Source organism: Melozone crissalis, unplaced genomic scaffold (genome assembly GCF_028551555.1).
Source record: "Melozone crissalis strain CALT ecotype California unplaced genomic scaffold, PUWL_Pcris_2 ptg000004l_1, whole genome shotgun sequence".
NCBI classification, from domain to species: Eukaryota; Metazoa; Chordata; class Aves; order Passeriformes; family Passerellidae; genus Melozone; species Melozone crissalis.
In genome coordinates, this window is record NW_026535782.1 from 40,876,933 (window position 1) to 40,886,260 (window position 9,328).

A 9,328-nucleotide genomic window follows, 5' to 3' on the forward strand; every position below is an offset into this window, starting at 1 on the left:
GGCGTGGTCGCGCGGGTCCTGGCAGGGAGACACCCGCGACAGGAGGGAGTCCTGTGCTGCCACGAGGGGTTCCTCTGGGCCGGGGAAGGCTAGAGAAGGGGTGACTTTAGGGGGAGAGTTTATCTCGGCATCCCTCGGCGTTTTCCCGCTCGGGAGAGGCGCTTTGGCAGGCGCCGCTCTCACCCCGGCCAGGACCCGGGGGCGGCGCGGCACTGAGGGCTCCGCGCGCCCGCAGCAGCAGCAGCGCCGGGCCGGTGTCGCCTCGCCATGGCCAAGCACCACCCGGACCTCATCTTCTGCCGCAAGCAGGCGGGCGTCGGTGGGTGCCCGGGGAAGAGGACGGGGTTCCCTTCGCCCCTTTCCCGCCGCGGGCCGCGCGGGAGGCGCGCGCCGTACCGGCCCTGGGGCCCGCGCGCGGCCCTCGGGCCCGGCTGAGGCGCGGGAGCGGCGGCGCGCGCCACCCGCTCCGCCCTCCTTCCCTCCCTCCCTCTTTTGTTTTCCTTTTATTTCCCTTTTTTTCCCCCCGTGCGTTATGGATCCAGCAACATTTGGAAGCATCTTTGTGGCCGCGAGGCAAAAGTTATCTTCCGGGTTATTCCTGTAATACAGATAACGGGATTTACCCCTGTCGCATCTGAGTCAGCGTTTGGGTCAGGGTTCAAAGAACTCCTAGACGAGATTAGAAGTTGGGATATCCCTTCCAGGTTTTTGTCACTCCTTGGAAAAGCAAATTTAACGACCAGCTTTCTGTAAGATCCGTAAAGGCGAAGCATTCAACTGCACTGTCCATAGTAAATCTCTTTTCAGAATAATCAGTGCTTCTAACCATCTGTCTGTGTTGAAAAGTCGTGTCCTGACAAATCTCTTCTCTCTCAGACTTCAGACAAATCAATATTTAGTCTTTGTGGATGTGCATATCTAGTCTTTGAAAGTCAATATTTATTACATTTATCCAAGTTCCTAACATCATTGTTGTGAATGTCCCAGAGAAGTGACAAGACTTCTAAGACAGATTTAACTACCTTCATGTTCTAAAGCAAAGAAGGTATTTGGACTGCTTTAAACAAACACTTGATTTTGGCTTTTTCCCCCACTAAAACCAGCGTAAAAGCTGTGCCAAGACTCACGTACAACATTTCTTTCAGTCAGACACACTGGCTCTGTTTGAAATGGAAGGATGAATGTGGGTGTTCTTACTGCAGAGGGGTGTCATTGTGCATTCATGGTGCATCTTTGGTCCTGATAAATCTCTCCAGGAGGATACATATTTTTTATCATGAATGTTTGTATTTATGCTCTAACTGTTTCTGTAGCTTAACCTTTAATTTTTTAAGGACTGCTCATTGCAGAAGATAATTATTTGCCATTCAAGTTTGTACTTGGATTTTTCTCCTGCCTCAAAGTTTTTTTTTCTTTTTTTTTCCCCAGCAATCGGAAGACTCTGTGAAAAATGTAAGTATAGCATCCACATTTAGTTGCTTGAGAGTGTGGTGTTGTGGTTAGACCATGCAGTTTGGATTTGAAGGCTGGAATCTAGCTTTCCTTTGACCCCAAAGTTAATGTCACTCTTTGAGATGGGAGCAATTACCTTGACATTGCAAGTGTAGCTCAAGAAATACTTAAAAAGTTGCAAGCTCAGCAGTCCCAGAGTACCGGCTGATAGCATTTCTAGTGGCTGAGGCTACAGTGCCTGCTTCACTGGATCCTTGTAATCTGCAATACCAAAATATCATCCTGATCATTTTAAAGCAGGGGGAAAATGCATTTTTGGGTTTTGGCTTCGTCATACTGCAAGAAAGGTTCCCGTTAGCGTCTGGGAGAAGAAGAAATGGAGGCCAAACATCTAAAGTTAGAGCAGGAAAAACACCCATGGAATCAAATGATGTGAAAGGGAAGAAAGAGTGTGATCTGTTGTTCAATCCTTGTGTTCTGTTGTTAAAACATGTAGGGGAACAGAACAAATGAGTTGAGTAGTTTGTGACTCAAAAACAGTGTGATAATAAGCAAAGTGGGAGAAGGACAGTCTGAAGCAAGAAGATCATTTTCAAGAGCACCTGACAGTGAAACAGATTCCCATTGGTAGTAGCTGAGGGCTGTCACGCCAGAGATTTAAGAGCAGGTTAGGCAGGCTGTTGTGGGAGTCAGGATTAGATACCGTGGGAGCTGGTAATAGGATATGAAGCCTTTTATCCATAGGTCAATGTTTTGGTTAAGGTCCAGCTCAGCAGAAACTGTCCCTGGCATCTGATGGCTCCTTGCCTGTTTGATATCAGTACTTGAATTTCACTCGGTTCCTTGTGAGAGCGCAAGAGCAACTTTCGTGAAATGGCTGCTTATGCCACTTTGCCCTTCCTTTGGCCTTGTCACAGATGAAGGATTAAAGGGACCATGAGTACAATCTCTTATCTCTTTGAGCATAGTAACTCCAGTCTTTTGTTGATGTGGCACTGTGGGAGAAGCTTACACTGCTGCTTCTGTGTAGGTAAGGACTCTAGTCCTGTCAGTGTGGCTTTTTTTCTCTTGCAAATAAATAAGTCAGGAAAAGTTCTAGAGTAAAAGTAGTGGTACAATCTAAGCAAGTCTTGGCTAATTGCAAAGTAATTTTGCGTTTCTTCTCTGACTGTGAATGAATGACTAAATCTAAAAAAACCTCAAATATTGCAGGCCACAGCTCTTGTTCCTGTCGAGTCTGTGTGCAATACCAAGTTGTGCCCTGTGCCCGCAAGGCACGTTTCTGCAGTTCAGCTGTATTGTCTTTGAGCGTACAGGGAAGTTATTTGACCAGGAAGCTTTTCCTGTGATGTGGGGGGGCAGAAGGGACCCTGTGTGAGCAAAGGCTGTGCTGTGCCCGCAGGTGATGGCAAGTGTGTGATCTGTGACTCCTACGTGCGGCCCTGCACCCTGGTGCGCATCTGTGACGAGTGCAACTACGGCTCCTACCAGGGCCGCTGCGTCATCTGCGGGGGGCCCGGCGTGTCCGACGCCTACTACTGCAAGGAGTGCACCATCCAGGAGAAGGATGTAAGTTGCCATCCCTGCTGCATGGTAGTCATGCTTCCCTTTAAGGGGCTTGGAGCTGCTGAAATTAGTGCTGGGACGATTGGCTCTTGTTTGTCTGAAACCTTTATTCCCCTGTTGATAGGTCTCTGTGTTAGCAAAGCATTTTGAGGTGTTGTAACTCTCTTCATTCTAAGGATCTCTGACTGTTTTGCACACTCACAGTTCATTTACTCCACACACTGCTTGTTACCACTTCAGGTTGTTATCTTAGTACAGCTCCAGCCTAGGTTTCACCAGGGTCAGAAATATTGCAGACACTGCAAGGCTGTGACAGAAGCAGCTCCTCCCTAAAGTCCATTATGAGCCACCGATTAAGAGTACATATGGTACTCTTATAAGGCCTGTGGAATCAGAACCTTTGTTTTCCTTTGAATAACAAGGTAAAGTTGGTCCTTAGTGTGGTAATTGTGTTTCACAAGTTTGATGCTTCTTGTATAATTTCAGGGGGATACAATTTATATTTTCTTACTCTGTTCTGGAATTGTCTGTGTTGTAGATATTTCTATTTCTGCTAATGATTTTTTGGTATAATGGTCCCTTTTGTCTGTAGCCAGAGCTATCATCTTTTTACAATGTTGTGCTGAAAGCCATTGCAAGTGGGAAATGAGGCAGCTGTTCACCCCTCGTAAGGCTTTTGTTAATAATCTAACACAATGGGTGCAGAACATTAATTGCAACAAAGCGTTAGAAAGACCTTACAGGAGAACAAGAACATGATGCTTACAGTTCTGCTATCCCAGAATATAGGCCTGGTAGCTGTGGGAGTGTCTGTTAAAAGTTGTTGGGTGCTCTGCAAATGTCATTTTCTACACACCCTAATGACTGTGAAGAACGTGCTGAGAGAGTGGTTCAGAGTGATTTACAGGAGTGTCCTCAGCTGAGTGAGTTGCTGCTTTAACTCTCTCTAGTGCCTGTTTTCTCTAGAGACCTGCAGCCAAATCCAGAACAGAAGCAGGTCCTCCTTTGAGTTTAGTCATTAGATCTAACAGGACCATAATCTTTCTCTGTATCCAAATATGGATATAAGTGCTTTGATGAGGGTGCTGCCTCCTACTTTATAAATGCTGTGAGAAACAGTAATTTTGTTCACTTGCCTTTGGAATGAAGATGCCTGGCTTTATAAGTCATGAGCAAAATAGGCTTGGTTTTAGTTTTACCGATTCATAGGGGTTCCCAACAAGTGTTTTTCGTAACCTAAGATTACCTGTATCTTATGTCAGGTGTGAAATAACCAGCTGCTCTGTCAAGAGGACCGTAGAAAACATAGAGCTAGAGAAGAATAACAGGTCTGGAGTTAGAAAAGAATAACAGGTCTGGGCTGACCTGGGTGACACCTGGGTGAATGCTGCTGTGAGTGAAGAAAGTTGCTCTGTAGCAGAAAACTCAGATGTTACATATTATTGCATATGTGAAGTTGCAGATCTGAAACAGCAGATTTGGCATGATTTGTTGCAGGATTGAAGAATGCTTGCACAAGCATAGGGAGCCCAGAAGGAGAAAAAATTAAGTGTGCTGCTGCCTGTCACAATTATGGTATCTGGTGCTGATGTGAATAAGAAAACCAGATGGGCAGAGCTCTGTACCTGAAACTTTAACAGTCTAAGGCTTCAGCTACAGCATTTTCATCATCCTCAGAGAAAGACTGGAAAAAATAGTGAAGCAAGAAAGCAAATAAAATGGATGGCAGAGATAGACTGCTGTTGGGCACAAAGCAAAGGACCTGGTTACTCTTGGTTCATTTGTTCTGGTGGAGGAAGGAATGAAGTATTGTTTCAGCCCACTTTGATTTGTGGGTAAAGGCCTGAATCCCACCTTGTCACCCAGGACATCAGTGAGTTGCAAATAGTAATCTTTTCTTGGAGAAAGGAGGGTGCTCATGAGCTGTGTCCTTAGGAGGAGGTGGAAGAATGAACAGAGCCCTGCAATAAGGCTGTCAAGTTTTGAACAGACTCCATGGATTGTGGGAGGAAGTCTTGAAAGAGTCCTACTATTGAGGTTCAAAATGAAATAAGGAGACAGTAGCTAGAAATGGGTTGTGGCAGGTGTATGGGGGAGGGATGATTTCTGTTCCCCACCTCTCCTGTTATTCCCATCATGCAGATCCTCCCCACCAGATTGCATCTCTGGCATGGGAGCCAGGCAGCTTGGATGCAGATTCTACAGCATCTGACATCTGCCCAGGGGCTTTCTAAATCTAAAGCACTCAGGCTTGCTCTTCAGCCCAGGACACATGTTCCTCTGCCTGCTGGGTCCCTCACAGCTGCTGTGGCCAGCCATAATGTTTTGCCCTAAAGAATTATGCAGGTGCTGGACTCAGGTGGCCCACGGGCAAATTTTCCCAGGTTACCAAGAGGGCATTTCTGATTTGGTTTTGCAACCACACCTCTCTCCTACTCCCCTTGCTTTTCTCAAGGCTTTTTTCTCACCATCTGCTGGAATTCAGGTACAAGAACTTACTTAGGTAGCTGTGGTGGGTAGCTGACCCTACAGCCTCTGCAGTAATCAATCCAGGATACAAGAAATCTGAGATTCAGTTCTGCTGTCACTGCTGAGGGGTTCCTAAACACAAGAATGGTTTGGTGACATCTAGAGCAGCAAGATTCTTCTTTGCTAAGGAGGGGAGAGGTTATTCCTTTGGGCCCTAGAAGTCCTGCATATCCTGATTTAGAAAGAATCCAGTCTCGTGGCACAGCGCATCCTTTTCATTAAATGGCTGATGTTATGTGAGCTGTTTTCCATTTTGGCCCTGAGGGAGACCATGTCCTGCAGTAATGCTGAAGAGACATCCATGCTCTTCTCTGTTGCACTATCTTAGTGGTAACCAGCACTGGAGAGCAATTTGTACAAGTGTTTGAAATGTGTTGAGGACAGGGCAAGGAGTGTGGGAACTGAGAATCTGCCACAGCTATGATGTTGTTCTGTGTTTGCTCATTTCCTAACTTGCATTTTCTTTTCCTACAGAGAGATGGTTGCCCTAAGATCGTCAACCTGGGCAGTTCCAAGACAGATCTTTTCTATGAAAGGAAAAAGTATGGCTTCAAGAAGAGGTGATCCTATTCATACGTGGCTACCTCCTGTTGGGTTGGCAAGAGGGCCTTGGAACATCTCTGGACTTCACTCTTATTGAAAACTCGTTGATTATTTTTTTTCTAAAGCAATACAAATTCAGTAATATACTTAGGGTTGAAGAAATAACAGACTGAGTGAGGACTGAAACCTGATGAGAACCAGTAATGAGAGGGCAAATGAAGATTACTGTCTCTTCCCTTTGCAGAAGCTCTGCTAGTAGTTGCCCCAGCTCTATACAAAGCAGAGTGGGCAAGCGCTTACGCATAGAAGGAGCCATGTAAAAATGGAAAGTGCTGTTTTTAGTGTAGAGAAACACCTTGAGGTTGTTCTTACTGGGCCTCCTCTCAATTTTTTGAAATTGCCCCATCCATCAGTGTTGAAGAACAAAACACCAATCCGCTCCCCTCCTCCCTTCCTCCGGTATATTTCCATACTGCCCTGTTTTGTAAGGAATCTGCTCATGTCTGGTACCTTCCTAGGGACAGCACATCTGTTCCATGTTTTCTTTGACAGATAAATCCAAGGCCATTTCTTGTAACCATTCCTGTAGGATGCATACCAATAAAGCTTTTCCTTTCGGGTTTTTATTTTTGGTACAACAAGGATTTCTATTTGGTTCATTCTGTGCCTAGCCTCTCTGGAGCTTGCTGGGGACACAGAGGATTAGCCCAGCTAGCACTTCACAATGGGTTATCTGGTTTCTGCTTATGGCCACGTGACCTTGCCACAAGGAGTTTCAGGGAACGGCTGTTGCTTTTGTCTGCCTGTGATCCCAGCCACTGATCATTTTGTCCCGTAGCATGAGGATCGCTGAGCTTGTAACCCTTATCCCGGCTAATACGGCCGTGGATGTTGTTTCACCATGCAAACATCCAATCCCTTTCTAACCCTACTAAGCTATTTGACTGGCTATCCTGTTCTTGTGAATAAGTTAAAGCCTTCCCTGCTGTAATGGGAAACCAACCATTGTGTTCTGGGCTATTGGCCGTGTGCGTGCTGGAAACCAGAGGCTGCTTGTTAGTCAAATACCAGGAGAGGCTAAAAGCAGTCTGTTGGCTCAGCAAAGATCTGGGAACAGGGCCTTTGTGCCGAGGCGGAACCGAGTTCCCCACGGGTGTGTGCTCCTCAGATGGTTAAAGCAGGGCCCTGGCTCAGCGTGCCCTGCAGTCCTTCAAGCACTTGCAGTCTGAGCAGAGCATGTGCTACACTAACATAGTTGTCTTTGTTCAGTTTTTGGGTGCAGAGCCCCCAGACCTTTTTTTGTTTTGTGCCCCTTCCAGGAATTCAGCTATTCCCTTGAGGCTAGTACCAATTCCTCTAACTACTCCTTGGCTTAAATACCTCTTCTACCTGCTCCAACCATTTGGATAAAAGTGGAAAGCACACAAGTTGTGATTATCCTCTCCTCAAAAGTAATTTTTCCCTGCTTCAGCTGGTTGTAGCTGTCACTGGCCCTACAGCTATCTCAGCTGCTCCTCCCTCTCCTGCCCCCAGCTATTCTGTCAGTTTTCTCTTCCAAGCTTTTTGTAGTTCTTAGAGTATCAGTATGTCTTTTTCCCTACACAGTTTCTGCTGGATGCTATTTGCCATGATGTTCAGAGCAATCTAGCTCATTGGTTACAGCAAACCTGTTCTCCCAAAGCAGTTCTATTGGAATAAGCAACGTCCTCTGCAGACCAGGAAGCCCATGTCAGACCTGCTATTGGCCATTTTAAATTCTGTGTTTCTTTAAAAGCTGGCCATGACATGCAGATTTGTTGTACCTGGAACTTTATCACTTCAACCAGAATTTATCACTTACCCTCAGTCAGGCCACCCATATTATCTCACTAGGAATGCAGAAGGTTTGTACGCACTTATTTTCTTTCCCAGAAATTTGGAAGATGACAAAGTTTTTCAGTAAAGGTAGAGGGAAATGAAGTAAGGAATTATTTTTTGTCTCAGAACCAATACACCCTGGTGAGCTAATTTTAGAGCACTCCTGTTCCTAATCATTTAGCAGGATCAGCTAGGCAGGGCTTGCTGTAGAGGTACAAGCGTTCCCATCCCTTCCCCCATCGCCCAAAACAGCTGAACATACTCACTTTCTTGGCACTCCCGATGCCCTCACGCTGACTGCTGGATATATTGGTCTGGATTCTGAGAGTTAAGCTGCCATTTCTAGTTGTTCTGAGTCACTGGGCAGGTGGAGAGAGGGGGGGACAGGCTTTTTCCCCTTTGCCTTGTTTGCTCAGACAGCTCTGGGGAGCATGCCAAATGCTGCTGGTGCTCGGATCAGTTCAGTGCCACTGCCTTTCTGGTACTTTCAGAGCATGGATGGGGCATTGCCCTGAAGCTGCTAATTCAGACAAGGGTAATGGACACATTTGTGTAGCCCAGAAAAACATGACCTTGCTTGCTTGGTAATGATTTCTGTGCACCAGTAGATGATACCTAGGCAGGGCCTCTAGAAAAGTGCATTATTTTTCACCTAAATAGATTTTAAAGTATTTGTCCAGGAGAAGGAGATTGCCTTGCAGTACTGGAGAACAGAGCACAGGCTAAAAGGGCGAGCTTCCCCACAGGGAAAAAATGAGACAAGACACATCCTGCTGCTGTGTGCAGGCCAAGCTTTGGAAGGGCTTCATCCCTCCATGGAGTTTTATGCAGCCATATTCAGGGGCTCCCTGGCTGCCAGCTGCAAAGTACTTGTGTGGCAACAGCAGGGAAGGGTGGGAGAGACAGGGACAGCTTTGTCGACGTGGCAGCTGAACCCCCGTGGTGCTGTCTTCAAATCCCAATGCTTGGAGCTAAATGTATCTTCCTGCTGATACTTTTCTAGGTAGTGTTAATTTTTTCTTTTTTTATAAAAATGTTGCATAACAAGTTAAAAAAAAAAAAAAGCTCCTTCAATTTTAAATATTTACATTGAAGGAGAGAACATAGGACCTCTTGGCCTATTAAGAAATCGGCCTCTGTTGCCAGTACTAACAAGGCATTGCTGTGTTCTGAAATGTAGGTGTTCCCTGTTACACACCCCTTCAGACCAACTGCCAGCCACAACTAGAGCTGAGCTCAGCAAATAGCTCTATAACACACATCCACTTCCTTGAACCACCTAGACAAAGCCCTTGAGCCCCAAGCATTACTTCTCTTTAAAAAGAGACAAAGCAAAAAGAATAGATAGGTGGAGGTTTGGAATCTGCCTTTGAGCTTTTCC

The 9,328-nt window shown here is 45.9% G+C and overlaps 1 protein-coding gene across 1 annotated transcript; it reads left to right on the forward strand.

The window, feature by feature from the left end:
- Positions 1–67: 67 nt before the first annotated feature.
- Positions 68–6,716, forward strand: PHF5A (PHD finger protein 5A). The gene is made up of 4 exons (XM_054271827.1): positions 68–319; positions 1,429–1,452; positions 2,855–3,021; positions 6,022–6,716. Exons 1-4 carry the CDS (start codon positions 268–270, stop codon positions 6,109–6,111), a joined length of 333 nt encoding a protein of 110 aa, XP_054127802.1. The 5' UTR covers positions 68–267; the 3' UTR covers positions 6,112–6,716.
- The last annotated feature ends 2,612 nt before the right edge of the window (positions 6,717–9,328 follow it).

Coding starts and splice junctions, on each gene's coding strand:
- PHF5A (XM_054271827.1), top strand. CDS start 268: ATGGCCAAGCACCACCCGGACCTCATCTTCTGCCGCAAGCAGGCGGGC. Junction 320..1,428: donor CCGCAAGCAGGCGGGCGTCG/GTGGGTGCCCGG, acceptor TTTTTTCCCCAG/CAATCGGAAGACTCTGTGAA. Junction 1,453..2,854: donor CGGAAGACTCTGTGAAAAAT/GTAAGTATAGCA, acceptor CTGTGCCCGCAG/GTGATGGCAAGTGTGTGATC.